General features: G+C 45.6%; 1 protein-coding gene across 1 annotated transcript in view; it reads right to left on the minus strand.

Moving 5' to 3' along the window:
* Window positions 1-272: 272 nt before the first annotated feature.
* Window positions 273-27,181, minus strand: part of fand (Pre-mRNA-splicing factor SYF1 fand) — a 65,601-nt gene continuing 38,692 nt past the window's right edge. The window contains exons 20-23 of the mRNA XM_084587823.1: window positions 26,586-26,772; window positions 23,179-23,287; window positions 19,361-19,473; window positions 273-428 (exon numbers count right to left, since the gene is read on the minus strand). Coding sequence (XP_084443949.1) covers window positions 370-428; window positions 19,361-19,473; window positions 23,179-23,287; window positions 26,586-26,772 — 468 coding nt within the window. The 3' untranslated portion in view covers window positions 273-369. The remainder of the gene's footprint in view (window positions 429-19,360; window positions 19,474-23,178; window positions 23,288-26,585; window positions 26,773-27,181) is intronic.

Raw genomic sequence — 27,181 nt, forward strand, 5'->3', positions numbered from 1 at the left:
TTTCTGTCTCAAGGATGAATTTCAATTAAATTTGCATATTTGACACCACTCAATTCTTAAAAAGTAGAAGGGAAAACGAAGGCCAGTGGAACTATGTAGGTTCAATGCCCCAAAACTTCACATGAGCTAGGGCAAGTGCCATAAAGTGGGGTTCTTTCAACATTACCCAGCACACAGTGCTTTAGCATTTTACCTCCATCGGTTTAATGCCATGTTCACTGCAGCTTGTCAAATAGGAAGCACCAAAATGACATGGAACAGGAGGGAGCATGGCCAGGAGTATGTCTGTTTTATTCAGTGTGGATAAAGCACTATTATTTTCAATAATGGCCCTCACTGGACCTGCTGGACAGCCATGAGTCACCATGCTCATTTCTTCAGGTCGCCAAACACCTCCTCTGGAACTAATCTTTGTTCCACAGCCACCTCTGAAGAAAAAAAAAAAAAAATTAAAATAAGTACAAAAAATGTAAACATAGTCTTTTACACCATGACTACACTGAGACCATTCCACAGGTAAGCATGTTCATATGCAGTGCTGCCAACCACTACAAAGACTCGTATCCCAAGACACTGAACCAAAAATTCCTTCAGTTTTCCTAGATGCAAAAAATGTTAGTGAAAAAGAAAGCCTAGTTGAATTGCTAGTTTATTAGTTTAAAACACCCTTTTACCTAATATTTCGTAAATTTGAAATAAGGGATCTTTACTTTTTGAGAACACTGTTGCATGTCAAATACAGTTACAAGTTTCAGTGATCATTAAAACTGAATATTACAAAAGATTGGCTATCTATTTTAACATAAAGGAAAACATTTTAATGATGCTACAAGATAAAATGTAGTGTTTTGGGACATCATATATATTGTGCACATTTTCTTTCAATGTTATGATGCACAAGACATTGCACACATACACAGGTTCATGAAATTTCCTCTCGCACAGTACACAATTTATAATTGAATTTCTTCTCTCATTCTGATTTTACTTCAGCAGCAAAATGGTGGCTGAATGCCACATATTTGCTAGGGCATACACAAAACTGCAATATACAGGGCGAATTTTTTTCACCGTTCACAATCTTGTAAAGGGCCTGTCACACCAGCGCGACACGGCGCCGATTTGGTCTGCCAACAGAGCATCTACCTGATGTCTGCGTCTATGTCACACTGCGCCGACGGTAACAGTCGGCCGACAGTCTGTGTTGGCGCCGCGTCGCTCGCAAGATGGTTGTCGGTCGATGGTCGCCCAACTCCTATGTCACACTAGCGAGACAACGTGCAAAACCTCCCCACCGACTAGGCCTCTTCCCGTGTCACTGTACAATTCGTTTTCTTAATCCTTTTATTTTTTCTGCCATGCGAGATTCTCCTTTCTACGCCTACTCCCATTTTAATTTTACTTGGTTTATTTTCATAAAATTAAGGGACGCTTTTTTTTTATTCTATTTCATAAATTCGACCATACCAAAACAAGCACCTCGCCAGTCATGATTATGGGCTGAGACTGAATACTGCCCAGTATTTTACGGTTGTGGTTGCCGGATCAGAAAGGCAGTGTTCGAAAAATAAAAGCTGTCCACGGCGAATAAGAGAGTATATTAAAAGCAGAAAAAAAAAAAAAAGTTCTCTACCTGTGGGATCGAACTTACGACCTCCTGTACAATAGCTAGCTGCGCTAACCACTGCACCACAATAGTTAGGCCTAACCAATGCTTTCAGAGGTTGAGATATGGTTTTAGCTGATATGCGTCTTGCTATGTAAAAGTCGCGAAGGCAGTAGTAGCGTTTACCGCTTAACTGACTGCCCAGCTTGCTGAGAGTAAACTGCAGATAGTTTGAATCATGCCGTGTAGTGCATAAAAGCTTCGGCGGATTTCGTACACAGGGCTGGCCGCGGGACCACAGCTGCTGTTGTAAAGTTTAAACGCAAGTTCCGCGCTTTTTTGCGCACACAATTCTCGAAACACATTGAATAATAGAACAAACATTTATTGCGTGATGTGTAACGTAGCACTGAAATTAGCTTGCGAAGTAGCGACGCAGTGGCTAGACGTTATGACTAAACACAACGATCGAAGTGCACAGGAAGATCGGCATCTCTGGTGGCTTCACGAAAATAATCGCTTCTTTTCATCATTTCTTTGTCACATACTATGTTCATTTTGCACTATTCTGTGCAGTTCGGAAACGCGAAAAGATTGCTCACGGTCCCGACGCGTGCCGCAAATCTATGCGCCCCGAATTCACTCGCCTCGAAAAGAAAACGCTGCCGTTGATATTCCACGCGCATTCGACGGCCCCGAGTATACTTTGGCGGCTCACGCTTGCGTTTTGGTCAGGGATTAAGCATTGATTCTACTTTTTTACGTATATTAGTGCTGAAAGGTATTCGCCGTCGACGTGGTGTACAGAGGCAGCTTTGCGTGTCGAGAGTTTTTGCTCGGCGGCCGATCTCGGGAAGACTCGGTCACCGACAGTCGGCAGACTGGTTTTGTTGGTGTCCCCGGCCTCAAAGCCTGTCACACTGGGAAGACATTTGGTTTTCGGTCGTGTTGGTGTCGTCGTTGGTCTAGTGTGACAGCTTGGTCGGCCGTAGACACAGTCGGTGTCGTTGTCGGGTCTGCGTCAGCGTCGTGTCGTGATAGTGTGACAGGCCCTTAAGAACTGTGAGAGAGACCACACTTACTCGCGTAAGAACTTGCCCCCCCCCCCCCCCCCCTGCCACTGAAAATTTGAAAAACAAAAGAAAAGGTGTTAATGGATAGCGGGTCCCTCTGTTTCATGCCATCACAGCCACAGCGTAATCCTTGGCAGTGTGCCAAAATGCCAAGATACTGTGCAAATGATAACATAATGTGTTTATTTTTGATGTTAGGTGGGCGGTGGGGGCAAACTTGGCTGAGTGCCAGCAGCTTTGACAGGAGTGCCTGCGGTGGTTTGCTTGGTTGCGCAAGCCTGGTTTTCAGTATGATCGCTTTATCGTACTGCGATTGGGGCAGGTGTCGTCCACTGCCACGAAATCATTGCAAGGTGTGATAGCAGCAAATGCCTTTTGAAGCGTTCACTGCCACAAAATCATCTGAAGGTGTGATAGCAGCAAACGCCTTTTGAAGCAAATGAAACTAAAAGCTGGTGCCATGTTCAAGGATGAACGTGTGCTTTCGTTGATGACTCACACACACACAAATCCAAAGTTTTTCCCGCATAATAAACCCTCCTCTAAATTAACGTTATTTATTTAAAAAAAAAAGGTTGATTCATTAAGCGAGTAAATACGGTGCGTCTCTGCGGTCTACGCAGGCAGGTTTTACAACAAAGCAGAACATCATCAAGGCTAAAGGCATGTATTGGAGCTTGATAATTAGACGACTAATAAACTATAATTATGTTATTAAGCTTAATTATTGACTTTAAGGAGCAATCATATATTGCTAAACAGAAGGCTGTCAACATTAAAGGTGAGCCTTATTCTAAAGACTTCTTAATTGGCAATATGAAAGAGCACTGAACAATGGTAGAGGTGGGAGCCTCAGTTCTAAAGTCGAGCCAATGCTTCGACAAGTGGACTTTTCTTCGTCTGGGCCAGATGAAAGAAAGACTAAGACAAGTCCACTTGTCGAAACATTGGCTCGACTTGCGAACTGAGGCTTCCCCCTGTACCCTTGTTCAGTGCCTCTTTCATACTGTGTAGCCATCTTCTTTCTCTCATTCTACCCTGGATCCTTAATTGGCAATGTGTTCCAAATGAAGACTCACCAGGTTGGTTCTCTAGTATTGCAGATTCAAAAAATGCTGTCTATCATTTCTCATATGCATAAGATACAGACCCTGTTTGTGTATTTGATAGGAGAGTATGCGCAAGAAAAAAGTCAGAAGAGTGGCTTGGTCTGTCTTCCGACAGAGGGTGACAGACAACTATTTTAAGTGAAAAAAATCATGGCAAAATTGAAATGGCCTCCATTTTCCTGAATTGGTAAGTACAAAAAAATTCAAAGTAAATAGTTTTCAACACCACCAATGTGCTAACTGTACGTAAGCATCTCCCTTTCCCTCCAGTTGAGGGCGGCCCATAAATACTGCCATTTTTCACAAAACTTTGTTATACAGTGAAAGCTCGTTAATTCGAACCTCGATAATTCGAACTACACTACTTGGCCCAGCCAAGCTCTATAGAGATCTGTGTAAAAAAAGCCCGTCAATTCGAACGCGAGTCGGTTCCGCTACGGATAATTCGAACTACGCGCCGCCGCGTCTGGGCGGCTTGGCGCACATCATGCGGCAAAAAAAAAAAAAGGTAAAGAAACGCCTCCACGATCGGTAGGCATAATTGGAGGCTGCGCACGTCCAAAACGGGGACAGAATAAGGAACCAGGTAAAACCATGGAAGAGTGGGTAAAACTTAAACGGCACCATGACTGGCGTGGCAGCCGGCCGGCAGCGTTGGAGGGAGGGGACGGCGGCCGCGGCAAGGTCAGTGCATGGTCGCGCAGCGGCGGCTGCCTGCTCTCTTTTCTGCGCAACCTCCGTAGCTCGCAACTAAATACTCGTTAATTCCAACCCTGTTAATTTGGAAATAGGGATGAGTACTGCCGGCGCGGTCCCAGCCAATGCCCATAAAAGGCTATGATCTTGGACAGGCACTATGGGTTAAACTTTTTTTTTTTTTTTTTTTGCGATAGCCATCCATCCTTCCACCCATCAGTCGTCAACGGAAACACGCGAGTCAGCCACGATCATGACGCCGGCTTTTAGCACCGTTCGCTCTGATGATTGGAGTGGCAGTAGACGGCGCCGCCCGCCCAAGTCGCTCATAGCATGACAAAGCGAACGTACTGAAAAGGAGACTTGCACAACCGGATAAGCGTTGGCACTTGGCCAAGTTCGCTTTCCTCCCCCCTGCCTGAGCTAAAGTCAAAAGATAAACACGCCGTTACCGCCGCACAGCATCTTGGTGCACTGCCAAGAAATGTGTTGTGGACCGTGAAGGCACGAGACAGAGGGACGCGCTGACTGACGCCTTTATTATTATTTTTTTTTCTTCAGATTCGTAGGCACAAATCGGGGCTGGGTGGGTTCATTATGCGAGCGAGTTCGTTACGCGACAAAATACGGTACATTTACCGTAGTACAAACGGTTTTGGTCAGTTTTTTCGAGGCCATTCGATAATTCGAACATCGGATAATTCGAACATTTTTCCCGGTCCCGTGAAGTTCGAATTAACGAGCTTTTACTGTATTTCTTTTTTAGTACGCTCTTTATAGAAAAAATGCTGCGCCTGCTTTTGCTAGTTAAAGAAATTGAACATGCTGGTAAGAATTTCATTGCATGTTTTACTATGTATGCCGCTGTCACGTTCGACCACAAACACCATTGTCCCTTGTCACGTTTGAAGTTGTGAGGGAGGAGTGCCGGCATAAGTGAACCAATCCCATGAGGGTGGGACAAAGGGGATGTGTTTGCATGTGGAGCTCCAGTTCCTGCTTCAAGCGATGCTTCGCGTCAATGGATGAAAATTCCGCCTGAAGGTCGCCGTTAATGCCTCCCAAGATGCAAACGGTCTCACGAAGCGCCACCACAACTTCGCGCTGCAAACGGTCTCACGAAGCGCCACCACAACTTCGCGCTGCCCTCCGGCGCAGCGGGCACGATGTGCGTAAGCCTTTTGTCAGCGGCAACGCCAGCGACCAGGCAAAACGTCTCTAGTCGGTCCAAATACTCCTCGGGAGACTGAGTGTCATTGAACCCTGTGTATTTTGGAAGCTGACCTCCGGAGGAGCGCGGAGCGCAGTCAACCGCCAGTTGGCCCACCATCGTCGTCGCCGCCGTCACTGAACCTACCGGCGCAGCCTCCGCCACCATTAGTCTTCGTCGTACCGCCGCCGCAACTTGCACGCGCTGTATAATATAGTCGTTGGTTTGCCCCAGCAGATGATGCAGCAGCTCTTCGGGCACATTCACAGACTCCCCGTTCATATCTATGTTCATCCCTGACGGGCCCCCACTTGTCACGTTCGACCACAAATACCATTATCCTTTATTACATTCGACCACAACACCGTTGTCCCTCCAACACCACTCTATCCCGACCCTCCACTTTCCGCGCAGTCAGGCCCAGAGTCCTTTCTTCACCACCCATCTGTATGCATCCGTGCCATTTCGCTCGCTTCCCGGCAACTGCCCACTTGGCCTCCGAGATTCGCACCTCCACACACGTACACCACTCGGCCTCCAGGATCCGCACTCCTACACACGAACACATCCCCTTCGTCCCAACCTCGTGGGATTGGTCCGCTTAGGCCGGCACTCCTCCCTCACACCACACTAATTAGCTCTAAATACTAAATAGCACTCAAAGCACGGCACTGAGCACCACCTTCGCACCACCTGCACCAGACCTGAGTTTCTTTCCAGACGTTTTAATGCTGGAATGCATTTATTCTGTTCGTCACGGTTCCGTCCAACAAGGCAAATCGTCGTATGAAATGCACTACACTACCGCACAAGCTTATTGGAATGCTCGTGTTATTGTAGTAAGTGACTTGAAAATACTGTCATATGAAGGGATGCTAACTGTGAACAATATTTTTTACTACATCTAATGACGACATTGCTAAGGCTCAAGATTGTTAGTTTGGGACAGGTTCTAGCACGTAATGGCCTGACGCCATGGTCGGCAACTTACTGGACAAGTTGCGCCATCTGGCGCACACAATGCACACCGCATTTTTGTTTGAACTGCAATAATGGTGCCAGATGGTGCAACCTGTCCAAAAAGTGGCCTTGAGCGACGACCATTTTATTTCTTTTTGGATAATCCGCTTATCAACTGCCACCCGCTATGACCTCACATAATGGCATCGTCTTCGATGGAACCTTTCATAAGTGCTGCTGCTGATCGCCAAGAACAAGTTTGCCTTCGTAAGCAACAGACGCAATCTTTGAGAACTGAAGAGGACCAAGGGCAACAACGTCTTCAAAAACGACGAATGAGAGCTTTGAACCCTAAAGAGCAACGCGAACAAGAACGCCTTCAGAAGCAACGAGCGAGAGTGTCTACCTAGGCTGTCGACGGTCAACGAGAACCGCCTTCACAAAGCGCGGACAAGAGCCCTCGACAGGCAGTGCAAGTGGGCACACAAGCACTGAGCAGGCACCTGACGCCTCCTCATCATTTATGATATCTTTAATTAACGTCGAAGCTAAAAAATCACAGTGGCTACAGTGGCTGCCAGTGTTCATGCACGAACTAGTTGCAGTCACAACTATTAAAAGTGTTGATAACCCGCTTCAAGCCACTACCAGAAATGCATCTTACATTGATTACGTCTTTGCATGACACGTCGATGTAACCAGTTACACCGATGTGTTACTTCAGTTAGCACAGGCCGTTACTCGCTGTCCTGAGTGACAGCACAGAGCAAGATCTGTAATTTGTTTGGCAAGAGAACATGGGTCAACACGCATGCATTCCTGCAGTGGAATAATCTAGGTGTAGCACGGATCACACCACCAACTTTTTGCCATTTGTGTCTTGGTTTGTGTGGCAAACTATGCAGCGGCATGTTGAAACCATCTTCAGGAGCAAGAATGTTAGCCCAAGAAGCTTGAATTCAGCAAATGAGAGGCATGCCAGTTAGTTTATAATACGATAACATCCAGCAGTTCAGTTCAGTCGTTCAGTCGTGTCCGACTCTTCGTGACCCTATGGACCATGTCACGCCACGCTTTCCGGTCTCTCACTATCTTCTTAACAACTTCATCTGCAGTGCCTCGAAGATGCCATCTAACCATCGCGTTCGCTGCCTACCCCTTCTCCGGCGACCCTCAACTTTTACCAACATCAAATCTTTCTCCAGCGACTCCTTTCTTCTCATCAGATGACCAAAGTAGCTGAGCTTTAACTTTAGAATTTGACCCTCCAATGAGCAGTCAGGGTTTATGGTCGACAATATCGACTGATTTGATCTTCTGGCAGTCCAAGGAACTCTCAAGAGTCTTCGCCAGCACCACAATTCTTCGGCGGTCAGCCTTTTTCACAGTCCAACTCTCACATCCATACATCACAACTGGAAAGACCATAGCACGAGTTATACGGATCTTGGTTGGCAGACTAATGTCTCTGCTCTTTACTAGGCGATCAAGGCTAACCATTGCTCTCTTTCCCAGAAGCAGGCGTCTCCTAATTTCATGGCTGCAGTCTCCTTCCGAGGTAATCTTGGAGCCCAAGAACAGAAAATCTGTCACCGCTTCCACTTCTTGTCCCTTGATGCTCCAGGACTTGATAGGGCAAGACGCCATGATCTTTGTCTTTTTAATGTTCAGTTTAAGCCCAAACTTCTCACTCTTCTTGTACGCGCATCAGAAGTCTCTTGAGTTCCAGTTCACTTTCTGCCATTAAAGTGGTATCATCCGCATATCTAAGGTTGTTGATACGTTTTCCAGCAATCTTCACTCCAGCTGAAGACTCGTCCAGACCGGCCTTCCTCATGATGCACTCTGCATATAGGTTAAATAGGCAGGGCGACAGTATGCAGCCTTGCCTCACTCCTTTCTCAATCGGAAACCAATCATTAAGACCATGACCAGTTCTGACTGTGGCCTCTTGTCCTTCATACAGGTTCCTGAGGAGACAGATGAGGTGAATTGGAACTCCCATCTCTTGGAGAGCTTGCCACAATCTGCTGTGATCTACGCAGTCAAACGCTTTCGCATAATCAATAAAGCAGAAGTAGATGGGTTTCTGGAACTCTCTTGCTTTTTCCATGATCCAGCGAAGGTTGGCAATTTGGTCTCTAGTTCCTCTGCCCTTGCGAAACCCAGCTTGCACGTCCGGAAGCTCCCGATCCACATACTGCTGTAGCCTTCCTTGGAGGATTTTCAACATCACCTTGCTAGCATGCGAAATAAGCGCGATCGTGCGGTAGCTGAAACAATCTTTGGCACTGCCTTTCTTTGGAATGGGGATGTAAACTGACCTCCTCCAATCCTGTGGCCACTGCAGAGTTGTCCAAATCTTCTGACATAATGTATGCAGAATGTTAACAGCGTCATGGTTGAGGTTTTGAAGCAACTCAGCTGGAATGCCATCAATTCCGCTAGCTTTGTTCTTAGCAAGGCTGGCTAAGGCCCATTCAACTTCACTCTTCAGGATGCCCGGCTCGAGATCAGTAATCACAACCGTCTTATGTTGGGTTTGCACATTCGGGTCCTTCTTGTACAGTTCTTCTGTGTATTCCTGCCACCTCTTCTTTATCTCTGAGGCTTCAGTGAGGTCCTTGCCTCGTTTGTCCTTTATCACGCCCAGCTTAGCAGAGAAGCTTCCTTTAATATTCATTATTAATATAAACAGCGCCAACACGAAGACAAGGGACAAGAAACAAGAAGCCACAGTACATGTGCTGACTCACAACTAAGCCTAAGCCGTTTACTCCAAGGCCCAGAAAAACAAACATGAAGAAAACGAAACAGTCGCGTGAAAAAACCCCTGGGTTCACCTGCTGCATAAAAAATTACTTTAAAAAATCACTTAAAAAAGACACCTCTTTGCTTGAAAGAGCAAGAGACGTCTTGCTGACACACTTATTGTCCGTTGAAATAAAATACGATTCCACTATCTCTCTCATTATCTTCTCTTTGTGGCGATATAAAATCTTAACACTGTCAAACTTAGGACTGCACTTCTTCTTCTCCTTCTTCATTATTTCACATGACTGACAATGGGATACCAGAAATGTTTTGTCCTTTCCAATTTCCAAGTTGTTACAGTGTTCCTGTAGTCTCTTATTAATACACCGTCCGGTTTGTCCTATATAACTGCTCCACAAGAGAGTGGAAGCCTATACACAACACCTGTCTTGCATCCAACATATGGGTTTCTATGTTTCACCCCACATTCTTGCTTCTTCGCTTCTCTTTCCCTTTGAACAGCCGGGCAGATCCTCCTCATCTTGAGCGGGGCGGTCAGTGCGACGTCCACATTGTACCTCTTGCCTACATTTTTGAGGCCATGCGAAATCCTGTGCACATATGGTACCACTGCAACCTTCCTCTTCCTCTCACCCATGCTGGGCAGGGATTTCAGTCTGTGCGTTCTTTTAAGGTTCTTCAGTACCCGGCAACTGGCCTCAATAATAACTGACTCCCGATAACCGGCCTTTGCAATTCTCTTCACTTGTCTTTCAAAACTCTTGCCCATGCCGTGGTAACAAGATTTCTTCAACGCATTTAATAAGCAAGTGTTTATCATCCCATTCTTCACTAATTTGGAATGTCCTGAATTGGAGCCTAGCAACGGCTTCATCGATCTCGGGTTGTATTCCCAACAAACATGATCATCACCGAATTGAATCAAAATATCTAAATACTGTAACCGATCGTCCACTGGTTTCTCAACAGTAAATTCCAGGCCGGATCCACACTCAGTAAAAACATCCATAATGTCCTTCATTCGTTGATTGAATCCTTCACGGTCTGTTAAAACTAAAAAGTCGTCCACATACCTGAAGGTGGAATAATGTAAGCCCTCCAAGTTATCCTTCAGGTGTCTGTCCACGTACATTAAGAATATGTCACTCAAGACCGGTGCAACACTCGACCCAATGCAGACTCCAGCCCGCCATTTCAAGGATTGTCTACGACTCGTGTGTGAGTGCATGTATAGCAAGCATGTATAGCGTGCGTGTCGCAAGTACACAGAGTGGAGTGCCCTGAGTGAAAGATTGACGGAATTCCTTTGGAAGGTGGTTCTACCTCTGCTTCCACGGAAAAAGAAGATGAACAAAGATCAGCAAGGCAAGGTATTGAATTTCGCAGATGAAGATATACCTCTAGATATTGATAAAATGCTGAGGCTGGGTCCTAAGCATGCTTTTGAGCCGAGAGTTGATGAGGCTGAACAGGTGACCATGTCAAGCTGTATTGCAAATAGAGTTGAAGATTCTGATAGGTCGCGGTGCATCCATGAGTGCTTGGAAGTGCTAGAGCACACAAAAGAAGGATTAAAGGGGAAACGGTGCCCTATTAACTATATTGCTAAATGGATGGCCTCAAGAGACCTCAGAGTTATACTATCAGATAAAGAATGGTATTTTACTATTTTTTCTGAGAATCAGTTTCAAGAAAAAGCCGAGGCTGCTGTTGAGAAGAATTTCAAAAGGTTTCCTATGAAAGCGACCATGATAAAAGAGAGGGCTATGGCTCTTCTAGATGATCTTGGGCTTGAACGGATACGTGAACAGGTGAAACAATGCAAGCAACTACACTTGGAAGTATTCTTTTCGGCAAAAACCCATAAACCAGATGTTCCGTTCAGAGCCATCGTATCTGAGAAGAGCACGTGGCAGCACCTGGTGTCCAAATATTTGCAGAAACACCTTTCCTCGTTGACTTTATCAGACCCTCTAAGGCTACCTAACTTTGAAGCCCTTGTCGTGTTCCTCAAAGAACACAACCCAAGAAAATGTGTCGGCTTCAGCATGGATGTCAAGGATTTATATTATAGCCTCCCCCATGACTGCCTCCTTAAGCGTGTACAAATGTGCATTACAGAAGACAATAATGAATGTGACTTCATTGACGCCTCAGGTGTTAGTGTTGAAAGTTTCCTTGAACTTTTGAGGTTCTACCTGGAATCCACCTTCATAGGCTGGAAGAACAAGCTGTATACGCAGAAGGCTGGAGTCTGCATTGGGTCGAGTGTTGCACCGGTCTTGAGTGACATATTCTTAATGTACGTGGACAGACACCTGAAGGATAACTTGGAGGGCTTACATTATTCCACCTTCAGGTATGTGGACGACTTTTTAGTATTAACAGACCGTGAAGGATTCAATCAACGAATGAAGGACATTATGGATGTTTTTACTGAGTGTGGATCCGGCCTGGAATTTACTGTTGAGAAACCAGTGGACGATCGGTTACAGTATTTAGATATTTTGATTCAATTCGGTGATGATCATGTTTGTTGGGAATACAACCCGAGATCGATGAAGCCGTTGCTAGGCTCCAATTCAGGACATTCCAAATTAGTGAAGAATGGGATGATAAACACTTGCTTATTAAATGCGTTGAAGAAATCTTGTTACCACGGCATGGGCAAGAGTTTTGAAAGACAAGTGAAGAGAATTGCAAAGGCCGGTTATCGGGAGTCAGTTATTATTGAGGCCAGTTGCCGGGTACTGAAGAACCTTAAAAGAACGCACAGACTGAAATCCCTGCCCAGCATGGGTGAGAGGAAGAGGAAGGTTGCAGTGGTACCATATGTGCACAGGATTTCGCATGGCCTCAAAAATGTAGGCAAGAGGTATAACGTGGACGTCGCACTGACCGCCCCGCTCAAGATGAGGATCTGCCCGGCTGTTCAAAGGGAAAGAGAAGCGAAGAAGCAAGAATGTGGGGTGAAACATAGAAACCCATATGTTGGAAGCAAGACAGGTGTTGTGTATAGGCTTCCACTCTCTTGTGGAGCCAGTTATATAGGACAAACCGGACGGTGTATTAATAAGCGACTACAGGAACACTGTAACAACTTGGAAATTGGAAAGGACAAAACGTTTCTGGTATCCCATTGTCAGTCATGTGAAATAATGAAGAAGGAGAAGAAGAAGTACACTCCTAAGTTTGACAGTGTTAAGATTTTATATCGTCACAAAGAGAAGATAACGAGAGAGATAGTGGAATCGTATTTTATTTCAACGGACAATAAGTGTGTCAGCAAGACGTCTCTTGCTCTTTCAAGCAAAGAGGTGTCTTTTTTAAGTGATTTTTTAAGTGATTTCTTAAAGTAATTTTTTATGCAGCAGGTGAACCCAGGGGTTTTTTCACGTGACTGTTTCGTTTTTTTCATGTTTGTTTTTCTGGGCCTTGGAGTAAATGGCTTAGGCTTAGTTGTGAGTCAGCGCATGTACTGTAGCTTCTTGTTTCTTGTCCCTTGTCTTCGTGTTGGCGCTGTTTATATTAATAATGAATAAGTACCAACTCGCCCAACAAAGTATCTTGGTATTCCTTTGATATCTCTGATTGTCTTATACAGAGCTCTTGTGTTCCTTAATTGGCTGTTGTCCTCAACTGCTTGGCACTGTATGTTCAGGAAGGCATTCTTATCTCTCCTTGCTATTTTCTGAAAATCCGCATTGAGAACCTTGTATCTTTCTCTTTCCCCCATAACTTTTGCTATCCTCCTTTCCTCAGCTATTTGCAAAGCCTCTTCAGATAACCAGTTTGCTTTCTTGCATTTCTTTTGCTTTGGAACTACCTTAGTAGCAACTTCTTGTATTATATCACGAACATCAGTCTACATTTCTTCGGGCTCTCTGTCTTCTAGATCTAATTCTTGAAATCGATTCCTCACTTCCACAGCATATTCTAATGGAATTTGATCCAGATCATACCTGAAAGGCCTTCTAGTTTTCTGCGTTTCCTCAATCGAAGCTTAATTTTGGCAACAAGAAGCTAATGATCAGTGCCACAATCGGCCCCAGGCCTTGTTTTTACTGCTTGTATAGCGCTGCTCTATCTCTGCCGGCAAAGAATATAATCGATCTGATTCCTGTACAGACTGTCCGGTGAAGTCCATGTTGTTGTGCCTGGCCAAAGCCGCCCAGAAATTCAGCCGGACGCCAAACTTCTTCGGCGAACGCCTAATTCACAAACTCTGGATACTTCTCTGCAGAGCACCAGTGCACTGGAGGCGAGCCGTACCAAAGGGAGAGAAGCGACGTGTTTCAACATGACCTGAACGTCCAGACAGCACGGCGCGCCGTGGCCCTGAAGGTGAACCCCTTCTCGCCCCGCGGCATATTTGAAGCGAGAGCGCAGCAAGCTCTCCCATTGGCCCTGCGAAAGTGCTGCCGTCGGATTGGACCATTTTGAACGTCAACGGTTCTCGGCGACGGAGTCTCAAGTGCTTCAGTTCGAGACTCCGAGTGTGAGTTCGTCACGAGCGTCCATCGGGAGCAGTTCGCCCCCTGACAGTGCGGACGCAGCGGAATCTCCCCGGCCGTCGCTGCGCGAGAACAGTCGCACATGGCTATGTTAGCTTTCGGCCCCAGAGCCGATCTTGTTGTGTAAATACCTGTAAATAGTGTATAAAGCCTTTTCTTCATCTCACCAACGCCGACTCGGATTCATCGCTACCGCCCAGGGAGCTGACAGCCCTCGTTCACGAAACGGGTGACGAGCGCTGCGTTACCAACTCCTTGGCACAACCCTGTTGACGGTGGGCTACTGTGTGATAACCCCACCGGCACAACATTGGTGGCAGCTGCGGGATCCACTGGCACAAGCCTGTTGACGGTGGGCTACTGTGTGATAACCCCACTGTCACGACATTGGATGGCAGCTGCGGGATTGACCGGCGTCAGGCACCTCGGCGCGGTGAGTACCTGAAGTTTCCCTCAAACGCCAGACTTCTCTAACACACAGGGTAGCTTAGAGAAAGGCTGAGCGTAGCATTGTGTTAACCTTGCGTGTTTCAGGCCTACAGGAAGTGTTTTGAAAACCAGGGGATGCTGAGAAGGGAATCAGTGTGAGAAAGGCTTGCGCATCTCTTGCTAGGAGCGAGATAGCGAACGTATAGTACACTATTCTAAAAAGGCAAACAACAAGAGGCCGGTAAAAGATGGAGAGTTACAAGGTCAAAGAACTTCTCCAAATTTGTGAGGAGTTGGGCATCGATTTGGGCTCAACAAAAAGAAAAAAGGAAATTCTTGAGATCATGCAGGCAGAAGAAGTGATGGTTGAGGAAGCCGCAGAGGCCTGGGATGATATTCAAGAGAGAAAAGGGAAGGAAGAAGCCAAAAGGCTAGAACTGCTAGAACGCCAAGAGCGCGATGAACGTAGAGAATGTCGCGAGAAAGAGGATCGTGAACGTAGGGAACGTCACGAGAAAGAGGACGCCCGCGTAAGGCAACTGAGGCAGCTGGAGATTTCAGCCCATAGAATGAGCGTGGAAAAGATTAAAGCTTTTAATGTCATTCATTGTAACGGTTCAATACCGCGAGACTGTCCACCACCGTTCCTCATCGCCGAGGATATGGCAAAGTATTTGGAAGATTTCGAGCGTGTCTGCAAAAGTAAGCGCTTCGAGCGAGATACTTGGGCACAAAAATTGGTAGCTATTCTCTCCGCTGAGGCGTCGGAAGAAATCAAGCGCGTGATAGATGTTGACTTGAAAAGCTACGATTACCTGAAAGAATCTTTACTGAAAGGACATCGGCTGTCACCAATGGAACTTAGGGACAGGTATCAACAAGAGAAAAACTGTACCAAAACGCACTTTGATTTGGCGTATCAGTTGAAAGCCGATATAACCGAATGGCTAGACAGTCAGGAAGTCTCGGAGCAAATTGTACTTGCACCAGAGAATGAGACACAGCTGGGGGAAGCGGCCAAGCAACGCGATAGCAGCAGCGAGCTGATCGAGTCTCAAACAGAAGTGTCTAGAGTTACCTTGGTCGAACCATTGGCAGCTGAGACGGTTGGAGCCGACTCCATCGGCAAGAAATCCGCAGTGACACCGTCCTGCACGCCGCCTCACATAGCTGTAAGCAATCCGATTCCACCAATCGAGAGTGGGGAATTGGCAGTAATTCAACCGCCTGACAACTCAGAAGCAGAAGGTGTCAAGCATGGCGGAGATGTAGTCAGGCTAGGAGACGACAAATTGGCAATTTCCGAAGTCAGAGTCGACGTAGATCAGGACACACAGAAAAACGAAGTTGCGCTCATGGAAATTGCGCAGCTCACAAGTGTTAAACAGCTAAGGCAGAACCATGACGCGGACGCTGTCGAGAACCACACCTGTGAAGTCGACAGCGAGCAACTAGATAGGAGCCATGAATCTTCCTGTCCTGACGTGCTCAATTGTATTGGCGAAAACAACCTTGGTGAGAAAATGGACCTCACGCGATCCGAAGCGCCGCAGCTGTCGGACGAACGTGATCGTGCGCCGGTTAGCGCTGAGCAATGCGGCACCCTGGCAGATCAGTGTGACTTGAGTGGCGAGCCTGCAGAGGATATGCCTAGCTTGGGGGCTGATGTGAGCGAGCCTTGTCCTTGTTCGGACGCGACTGGCAGTGAGTCATGCGCCGCTGGCCGCGATGCAGGCGCGGCGCCGCACTCCGACGATGTCGGCGCCATACTAGCTCCGGTTACCGGCAGCTTGAAAGAGTTGGCACAAAAAGAAAGAAAGCAAAAACTCAAGTGCCGCCGCCGAAAAGAGCGGGAAGGCAGGTGTATGAAAGAATGCTCTCATCGAAAGGTGAGGAAACGCAAACGATCGCGAAAGGAAAAGCGGCGATCCCAGCGGCACAAATGCACTCGTGCTGAGAAAATGCGCGATTGGTGCTCAAAGCGTAAGGAACGAGACAGATCGTTCAATAAAGCGAGTAACTTGTGCTCGTCTGTTCTTTCACGCACAAAGTGGAAAAAAAGGTCTCGTAGAGAAATGGACAGCCGAGTCTGTAGCGGAGGGAGGAGAGCCAAACCGCCCGAATACTGCTACGCATTCTGCCGCTTGCGGAAGAGAGCAGCACAATGCGAACTCGGATGCTTTGAGTCACGCATTCGAGACATAGCTACCTTCGACGAGCATTTCGTCACTAACGGTAATGCTCTAGGCAGATCGGGGCAAAATTGAATGACCTCCTTGCTTCCTCAGTTGTGCTTTACGGCCCAAGTGATTTCAAGGAGACTCTTTTCCATTACTGAATATACTTTCCCTGCTATTTAATGTATACCATTAATGTGCAAAATTGTTGTTTGAACCTTGTGTACTGCATCCTATGCACTTGTCTCTTGTTGTAGTGGGAGCAAAAAGGGGACAACAATTTAGCTAACTGAATTTAAAATTTTGACTCTGTCTGGTGTTTGACGGGTGACCGAGGGTACTTGCTTGTGTTGGGTGTTGCCTGTTGTCGGTCGGTTTTGCAAGCCGCAGAAAAGTCTACCGTTACCAGTGGCGAGTGGCAAGGGCATCGGAGCGACCCGAGCGAAGTTGATCGGCATGCCCCGGCAACAAGGCTGTCGGCAGAGATCCTGACCTGGCGAGTGGAACCCGAGGCACGTGAGGCTACCTGGCGCCCGGACGCTGGACGTGAGCTTGGAGGAACCTGGCGAACGAGCGCGCCCGGCATCCGAGCCACATGTGAGCAGCTCGTCTTCCCGGCGCATTGTCTGATGGCGGGGGTGCTGTTGTGCCTGGCCAAAGCCGCCCAGAAATTCAGCCGGACGCCAAACTTCTTCGGCGAACGCCTAATTCACAAACTCTGGATACTTCTCTGCAAAGCACCAGTGCACTGGAGGCGAGCCGTACCAAAGGGAGAGAAGCGACGTGTTTCAACATGAGCTGAACGTCCAGACAGCACGGCGCGCCGTGGCCCTGAAGGTGAACCCCTTCTCGCCCCGCGGCATATTTGAAGCGAGAGCGCAGCAAGCTCTCCCATTGGCCCTGCGAAAGTGCTGCCGTCGGATTGGACCATTTTGAACGTCAACGGTTCTCGGCGACGGAGTCTCAAGTGCTTCCGTTCGAGACTCCGAGTGTGAGTTCGTCACTAGCGTCCATCAGGAGCAGTTCGCCCCCTGACAGTGCGGACGCGGCGGAATCTCCCCGGCCGTCGCTGCGCGAGAACAGTCGCGTATGGCTATGTTAGCTTTCGGCCCCAGAGCCGATCTTGTGTAAATGCATGTAAACAGTGTATAAAGCCTTTTCTTCATCTCACCAACGCCGACTCGGATTCATCGCTACCGCCCAGAAAGCTGACAGCCCTCGTTCACGAAACGGGTGACGAGCGCTGCGTTACCAGCTCCTTGGCACAACCCTGTTGACGATGGGCTACTGTGTGATAACCCCACCGGCACAATATTGGTGGCAGCTGCAGGATCCACTGGCACAACCCTGTTGACGGTGGGCTACTGTGTGATAACCCCACCGGCACAACAATGTGTACAGGCGCCTCTTGTGCTGTTGAAAATGAGTATTCGCTATGGTCAGGTTGTTTTCTTGACAAAACTCTACTAGCCTCTGCCCAGCTTCATTTGGATCACCAAGACCGAACTTGCCTGTAATTCCGGATATTTCTTCACTCCCGACCTCAGCATTCCAGTCTCCTATGAGAAAAACGACATCTGATGATTGGGTGCGGTCTAAAAGGGAATGTAGGTCCGCATAAAATCTCTCAACGTCAGCTTCTTCAGCAGTAGTGGTCGGTGCATAGACTTGGATAACTGTTATGTTGAAAGGGTGACCTTGGATCCAAAGTGAAATCATTCGGTCGTTTTTGGGGTTGTAACCTAGCACTGCTTTGCCCATTCTTCTGTTTACTATGAGAGCGACCCCATTCCTTCTCTTGGATTCGTGCCCACAATAAAAGACATAATGGTCGCCGGAGTTAAATTCTCCCATTCCGGTCCACTTGAGCTCGCTGATACCCAAGATATCAATGTTCAATCTGTCCATTTCTCGCTTGACGACATCCAGTTTACCTTGCGTCATAGATCTTACATTCCATGTTGCTATGTGATATATCTCCTTGCAACATCGGACTTTCCGGTCGCTTCCCGACACATCCACAACTGAGCGTCCTTTTGGCTTTAGCCCAGCCGCTTCATTCGTCCTGAAGCTACTAGGAATCGCCCTTTGTTCATCCCCAGTAACATGTGGGATGCCTTCCAACCTGGGGGGCTCATCTTCCGGCGCCATATCTTTAATGGTATTGTGACTGGCAATAGGGTTTTCTTGGCAGGAAAACTGGAGTGGGTTGCCATTACCTTCTCCAGTGAATCACATTTTGTCAGAACTCTCTGCCGTGACCTGTCTATCTTGGGTGGCCCTACACAGCAGAGCTCACGACTTCGAGTTTTGCAAGCCCCTCCGCCACGACAAGGCAAGTGATCCATGAAGGGGATAACATCCAGCAGTTCATCACAAAAGTAAGCTGCAAAAAGCTACAGTGGTTGTAGGGGTGGGACTTACTGTGAATGTCAGTCCAAGAGAACCTTCAACTCAAAGTATGGTGGTCTCACTGGGGTATTGTCGATATTTATCTCATACCCCATTCGCTGAAGCTAGCCAATGTCCCCCTGCACTGTTCCGCTTTAGACTCATTGTCGGTAAAAATGTTATCACTATCTTCTTCACCTGAAGAATAGAACCCGAAGTCTACATCCTCATCACTTGCACTGTCATCATTTCACGAATAATGTTCTCTCACGCCAGAATGCTGTATGGATGATGTCATGTTTGTTTGCAAGAACACCCATTACGACCACAGCTTGTCATAAGCAAAAAAGTGGTGATCACTCATGACGAGCTGAGCTTGTTGTAAGCCCTAAAGTGTAAAACACCAAGTGCATAACTCACCTTCAACTTGCTGGTCATCATCTGAGCCCTCTTCATCATCAATATTGATTTCATCCGGGTTAGTTGTGCGGCTCCGCTCTGCCAAGCTCTGCTCATCTTCTGTAGTTCCACCCCTTCAGGAACAATTGCAAAATAAAAACCCATGATTCATCCTGTTGTCTATCACTGTAGTGCAAAATCCATATTGAAACATTCTAGTATACATATTCCGATTTGTTACTTGCCTATATGTACGTCATTACCGATCAAAAACCCAAAAGCACTCACTCTGCAGATAAAAGTTGCATTAAGGTTGCAACGGCACTGACAAAACAAACGAAACCACCTCACCCTCAATTACTTTGAACTATTGAGATGCTAAACCATATGCACATAACAGACAGGAAAGGAGCAGGGGTGAATGGCTCACTTTCATTAGCATTACAGTGGCAATAATGCAGAAAAATCAAGGGAGGAGGAGGTCTGTTGGGAGAAGAGTCTGGCTCCTTTAACTGGAGTCCGATGAACAAATAGTACATACTAAATGCGACAGCACTAAGCACCCTATCAGACAGTATTAACAAAGCTGAAGATGTCTCTAAAGCACATGCCAAACAAGGCAACTTTTAGACACAGTGCTGACTCAGATGCAAAGTCAGGGTCACTCCAACACAGCTACTAGAGGGGAATGGCTTGAATTGTGCCCTGATACAGTCGTATAACTGCTGCATTTTCAAAGAACAAGAATTCAAAATTTTCAGCTCAAGCAATAACTACAGTTTAAAATTATAAATTCAATGCAAAGTAGTTTCCCTCAGTCAAGTGTAGCTGGTGTGCTATGTGCACCATTATACGATACCAGTATGGTAACTTCCCTGAATGAGAGGTTTTCATTCAACCATACTGATTAAACTACTTCTGTAAATTCAGAAGTTTAGGGCTTCTCTGGATGGCTTTAAGTGAAATGTTTTCAGGTTTATTTCCTACTTAACCACATGCTCTTCCAAGTTCAAAGCATCGAGATTAGTTGATTCAAGCTAGCCTTTTCTAAAGGTAAGGGAAGCACTACAAAGCATCACCAGTATTGGGTGCATAAGACGTCAATAGCGCTTTGGAGGTGCAAATGTTCCAAGTCACTCAAGGGAGTTCCTAAGCAAAATCACCAGTGAATATCCAAACCATGCCCTTGCATTCCTCCCCCATGCAAAGTAAAATACCATGATGCATACAGGCATTAATAAGTCCACCTAATGTATAAAAAAGGATTAGACATGAAACAAAAACAATAGTCAGAAGAGCATTGTACTAATGGCAAAAGAAGAAAAAAACAAAAGAACTCTCAACATCTTAATAATAAAAGTGCTTGAAAAACAATTAAGTAAATGTTTTACTTTTACAAACAGCGCCCATTGCACAGCATCGTTTCCTACTGTATACTGCCCCATATAAGTCGACCTTCCACTCTTGCAGCGCTCGCTGAGCAAAGAGTTAATTCCCCATATGAGTTGATGCGTGCACTCTTCCCTCCGTGGGATGGAATCGCACGCAGTGTACACACAGCTCAAAGTGGGAAAATAAAAAAAAAAAAAGCTTTAAGGCCAATCATGGGATCAATGCAATGGGTACGCATTTACATTAGAATTTGCAACTGCCATCGCATGACACGAAGGACAATATTAAAGTATGTTCCAATTCTTTTCCAAGGCGCTGCTGCTCAGCCCACCTAATGCAATGAGCTTTCGCATCGCTGATAGAAGGGGCAGGTTCCATCAACGGTCACCTCACTATTGGCAAATGTTGCAACTTGCGTCATGGTTTAAATTGACACTGCTTACTGCATCCCTCCCTGCTCTGTCATGTGTTGCCACGCTCGGTCCCCTCCACTCCCCCACTGGCTAGTGCGCTGCCGACATCCTCTACTGTTACAAGCACAATGCTATGCATTTCTCTTGCATGGGAGGTGAGGCGTGAGGACAGTTTTTGAAGTGCTCTTTCTCAGAAACTTACGACGCATTCAAGTGGGTGAGCAGAAACAGAGGTATCTAACAGGGAGATGTAAAGCAGTAGCACGCCAAGGAAAGAAGTACCTGCTCTGGAACTGGAACAGCCGCTTCGCTTCAAGAGCAGCATGCCACGTGATGTTTGCTTCTCCACTTTATCTGGCATGTGCTTGCTAGCTAACGTGACTAAATGTGCTGCATTGGCAGCAGTCCGCATGCATTTTGACGATACTGTCATTTCCTTCATCTTTGCTGGCAGAGAAGCCAAACTTGAGTTGATGTTAAGAATGATCCACTTCCGCACTGTGCTAGTGCACATGCACAGAATGGCCCGTTAAATCTCTCTACTAATGTCGCACAAAGCCATTTTTACAATGTGGCATCCTTGGGGAAATGCGCAACGAAATACAAATTGGTCCTGTGAGCGCTGCAGGTTCAACTGGATTCACTCCTGCCAGGTGCAAAATTTGCGAGTTAAGTGGAAAATGTGGGCTTGAAGTTGCAAATTACACCTGTCATCAACATGCCCTGCGCATATACAGTATGAGCTGGTAGTCGATTTTCAAGTAGTGGAATGCCTGGGAACAGGGAGATATGCTTGCATGCGCACAGCAATGATACAAACAAAAAATTGTGAGAATATATGTATGATGTTTGATTGCCACACAGCTTCTCACTCGACTTTTTATGAAGGAGCAGCCTAGACTGCTTTCAACTGTACTCGGTGCAGTGAAATTGCTCCCATCCCAACAGTGGATGCAAGTGCGTCCACATCCACTTCTCCACTAGAAGGTACCCATACTCGTAAGAGCACTTTTGGGAGCTCTCCATCAGTGCTTTTCTTTGTCCAATGGCATGTGCCATTAGTTAACTCATTTGGTTCTAAAGGCAGCAATTTAGTGGTAGAATGCCATCTGCCTTCCGGAAGAAGGTTTGCTATCAACAAGTAATAATAGATGGAACCAGATAATAAATTCCTTGGCTTTTGATAGTAGTTTGTGTTCCCAAATAGCAATAGTTGTCCACTAAGGTGGCAAATATTTATAGGAAAAAGAAAGTTTTTCCAGCTCAACAATTTTCAATTGTAGCATAACATCGCGGAAAGGCAAGTCTCACAGGGGCTGAACTGAAAATGGGGCAGTTCTGTTTGCCAGCGAACATGACAGGGATTGAGATGATCCAGAACCTCTGGATGACTGACAAAGTGGTTATAATCACGATGATTCATGCAGTTAAGATTAGGACTCAGCGTTGACCTTTTAAGACATTGATTCAGCATCACCACTGAAAGTGCCAAGGTGTAGAAACGCAAAGGGCAATAGAAAAAAACATTTTTTTTTCTCTGTGATATATTTGGCTGTTTATAACCAGTATATGGCCTTTGCCAGAATGTGGGTGGGAAAAAAATGCTACGCGGACAGGAAGGCTGATCATTTTGAACAGATCACTAAAGGGCAAAGAACGATTCAGCTGCAGCTCCACCTCCAATGCATTTAGAGGCTTGTGAGTGAGCTCCTTGCTCAGCCACCTGCTAATGCCACAGCACTTCATAGCACTACAAATGCTTGATTGTTTCAAGGTTTTCCTCAAGCAAAACATTTCTCAATAAAGCACAAATTGTTGCGATGCAACCTTTTCAGCACATGTTATTGCTGGTTCTTTCTAGATGCATGGATCGCGTTGTGTGCTCAACAAGGTGGCACAGAATGCTTTGCGAGGAACAGAAAAAAATGGCAGAAGCAAATGGGTTAAGAACTTGAATAATTCCATGCTACTATCAGCCTACTAAGCTGAAATGATTTAGAACATCTAAAAACATTTGAACAAGGGACTTTTTACCTCACAAAAAGGATGTCCTTGCCAGGCATCCTGGCAGGGTCTTTTCTTGCCTCATCAGCCAACAACTTGGCAGCCGCTTCCAACTGCTGCATTGAGTCCTTCGGAGCCTCTGCAAGAGTTTTATCAGTGAGTAATTATTTTGGCACCTAAACAAACCTGCAGAGTTTTTTGAAAAGTCTGATGGGCCATTTGAAACCACACAGTAAATACACATCACTTGAGAATTAATGAAGGAAACCTTTGGTGCATGTTATCTGCAATGACTGCTATCAATAGGCAGCCAAGGACAAATTTACAATGCTTTCAGTATTATTCTTGTGTCACAAGGGCAAATATCAATGATATCGAAACATAATCCTGAAGGGAAAAAAACGCATGTTCAAAAAAGAAAATGCATACCAGTACTTTGTGCACAGCTAAACAATGCGACATAATGATATGACATTGGTTGTTAGCACCTTCCATGCTGCCTTTAATCTAAAGAAGTGAGCAACGCATGTACGGTGGGTACGCTTTTTTGTGGGCAGACATAACCACAGGTACATTTTACACTTGCTGATTGTACTGAAAAGTAAGCTCTTATCATATACACCAGCTAAAATATATTTTGTACAAAGTAATTTGAGGCAGATATAGATGGCTTTGACAACCACCACTGATTATCGAAATTACAAGAATAAAAGCCATAAGCTTGTCTTTTCTGCTTTTATCCCAACATGCTCCGCGAGACAGTAGTAGTGCATCTCTATAGGAATAACTGTATTAATGCAAGCCATTGATAACTAGATTTCTTGCAAAACATAAGTAGATACAGCAGAACCTCCTTAATATTTTGTTTCAGAAAACTGCCAAAGCAGCCCAATGCTGAAAACATATATACGATGACGCTGCTATAACAGTAGTAATGGATAATAGCAGCTGCAGTTTTAAATGAATGAATTCATTCAGAAAGAAAGGCCTGAAGTTACTGAAGGAGGTGGGGAAGAATATCCAGTTTTGTAGAGTGAAGGCCCTGTCAGGTAGACTGAAATGGGCAATGTTTTTCACAATTTGCAGCACCCAACACATCAAATAGTTCAGAGATGGTACCCATCACATACAATGACTAAAAATCTCTGCAGAACACCTCATATTGCAAAAATTTCAAGAGATGAACAGACCATGATTACCGCGGATATCTAAGTGGAAAAACCGAAGTAGATTCATGAACAATGGACATTCTGGGTATTCTTTTGTGAGGTGTGATGGAAGGAATGCCAACGGTGAATGTGATGCTCTACCCGTTAACACGCACCAAAAGGAAAATAAAGAAGAACACTAAATCCATCTGCTGGGTTAAGAGATATGGCAAATAAGGCATTTTTAATAAAAACAGTGCTTGGTTAAGCCAGGAAATTATATGAAAACACCAGCCGTAAAGAATTACGGCAAGAGCATCCAATTAAATTAATTCTGTCAAATATGGCTGTCGCATCACTTCCACATACAACACCACATTGATGGGATGTACCGTTAAAACAGAAAAAGCAGTGTGGTTTGGTTTGGTTTGGTTTGTGGGGTTTAACATCCCAAAGCAACTCAGGCTATGAGAGATGCCGTAGTGGAGGACTCCGGAAATTTCGACCACCTGGGGTTCTTTAACGTGCACTGACATCGCACAGCACACGGGCGCCTTGCTTTTCGCCTCCATCCAAAAGCTGCCGCCGAGGCCGGGATTCGATCCCGCGTCCTTGGGAACAGTAGTCGAGCGCCGTAACCACTGCGCCACTCCGGCGGGAAAAAACAGTGTGGAAAGTGTTGTTGAACTACGACGATGCTAAGAGTTGCACATTTTGTATGCCACTCAGTTGGCCTGCAAAAAGCTGTCATGTGCAGCAAGACCAGAAATGCAAGCTATGCACAAGCTCTTCCTGACAGGTGAGACCATTATATCTTTAGAAGACAGGTTCATGGCATTAAAGCTAGTAAACTGGGCTTTACGGTAAACTGTATATGGCATCGTAACTATTTCAACAATGTGCCACCTCATCAGCAGGTAAAGTACTAGTTCTGTTAGTTTTCACTGATTCGCCAAGAGCTTTGCGGTAGCGCAAAGAAGGGTGGGAGGAAATCACAGACTTTTCTCAGCAACACAGCCAAACATTTTGTGTAGAAAAACTGCTGATAGCATCCCCGAAGGGTAATCTCAGTCTGGCACAGTTTGTCTCTAAATATTTCCCTTAAGTGTTCCTTTGATTCCGAGTGTTTGCACACTTGACCCCAATGTAACAGTACACCAGTTATGTAGTGCCAATGCAAAATGAGACTACTGCCTGTAACATTTTAAAATTTAAACATGATCAGCTGAGGCTGCCTCCAGCTCTTGTTTTCACAGCAGGACTGTTCCTGCTCACCTGAAAAGATAATGTACAGGAGTAATCAAAAGTTCCCAGGCCACAAGTTCTGCTTCTGGTCGGCATATTCTGGCACATGAGATCCCATTAAAGCTATTAATTATTTCAAAGGTCAGAATAATCTATCCTCCACAGATATTTTGAGATTTGAGGGAGTCGTAGCTTCCTGACTATACTGTTCAGAAGCAGACCCTGTGGACTGGGAACTTTTGACCACCCCTGTACTCTGTACACTTAAGTGACTCCATGCTCTCGCCAAATTACTGCAGTGCTCCTCCCAGGTGTTTCTCTTTCATTACTGAAATATGTCTTAAGTGTAAATCTTACTGCTGCCTTCATCCATATTGGTAAACACCCCCTCCCCGAAAGACGAAGATTGGACAGCCACTGCCATAGCCCAGTTAGCACTGTAATGGACGTACGGAAGCTGTGGGTTTAGATCCCGTTGGTGGCACATGGTGTTTTCTTCTTTTACTTTCTAATAATTTACCTCTAAGGTATAAAGTGGGTATGCTACTTATTTCTCACTGACCAATTCCACAAAAAAAAACAAGAAATATTTCTCTACGCTTTCTTTTGTTTTGTTGACTGTTGGCTTTCTTAACATACATGTGATAACGAGACCCTCATTTTACTACCCTATTCTGCTTACTCAGTTCATCACACCAGACCACCTGAACATCTATTGATTTTCCTTAATAATTTCCTCATAACATTTGTCTTTTTTTTTTTTTTTTTTCAAAAGCATAATGATGAATGAATATTATGTCTCTAGCAGAGCATAGATTACTTTCCTCACTCAGTGTCAACACTATGCCCCTATTCTTCTCACTTACTGCCTGCATCCCAACATAACTGTCAAGAAACTGCTCTCTTATCAGAACCAAGCTCTTGCGAAAGAGTGAGCAGAAAAGACCAACAGCACAGATTTCATCAGGCTACTATAATACTACATGAAGTGGCAACCCCCAAAAAGTGACCGAGCACAAAGGATAAGAAGCTGAAGTTACTTACCGTCATTTCCAGCTGCAGTTGCAGCCTCCCTGGCATTTGCACTCAGCATCTGTGCAGTCATGAAGTTGACCTGGGTGTTGTACATGGCTTGGACACTGCGTTTGATGCGCAGCATCTCTCTCATGGTATCCTCATTCCCGTGGTGCACCTCAAACTCCTTCCACGTGTTCCAGAAGTCAGCTGTTGTCTGCGGAGCAACATTGCATTGGTGGAGTATATCATGGAGCTTCTTTTATGCAGATGAACCAAAAAGTCACTCATTATTATAAATATGTATGTTATCAATCACCTTAACTGTTATTATCATAGCCTCTTACAATGACAAAAACAACTAGGGAGCTCTTGTTTGCTCCTTAATTACAAGATAAAATGTGCATAATTTAGTAATGCCGGCAGTCAGCATTTGGATTTGCCTTAAAAGCATCCTTTTCTACTTCCAGGAGGTGCATGTCAATATGCAAAGGTCCTCAATAGTCTTGGCGATCCTTGTGCTGTTATAAGCCACACTGCACATGCGGGCTTTGCCATAACAGCTTGGAGTCAGTTCTGAACAAAATATAGCTATCTTTGTAATTCTTACATATGGACAGGCTGGT

Source organism: Amblyomma maculatum, chromosome 1, assembly GCF_055883805.1.
Source record: "Amblyomma maculatum isolate TAMU_Amacu chromosome 1, ASM5588380v1, whole genome shotgun sequence".
NCBI classification, from domain to species: Eukaryota; Metazoa; Arthropoda; class Arachnida; order Ixodida; family Ixodidae; genus Amblyomma; species Amblyomma maculatum.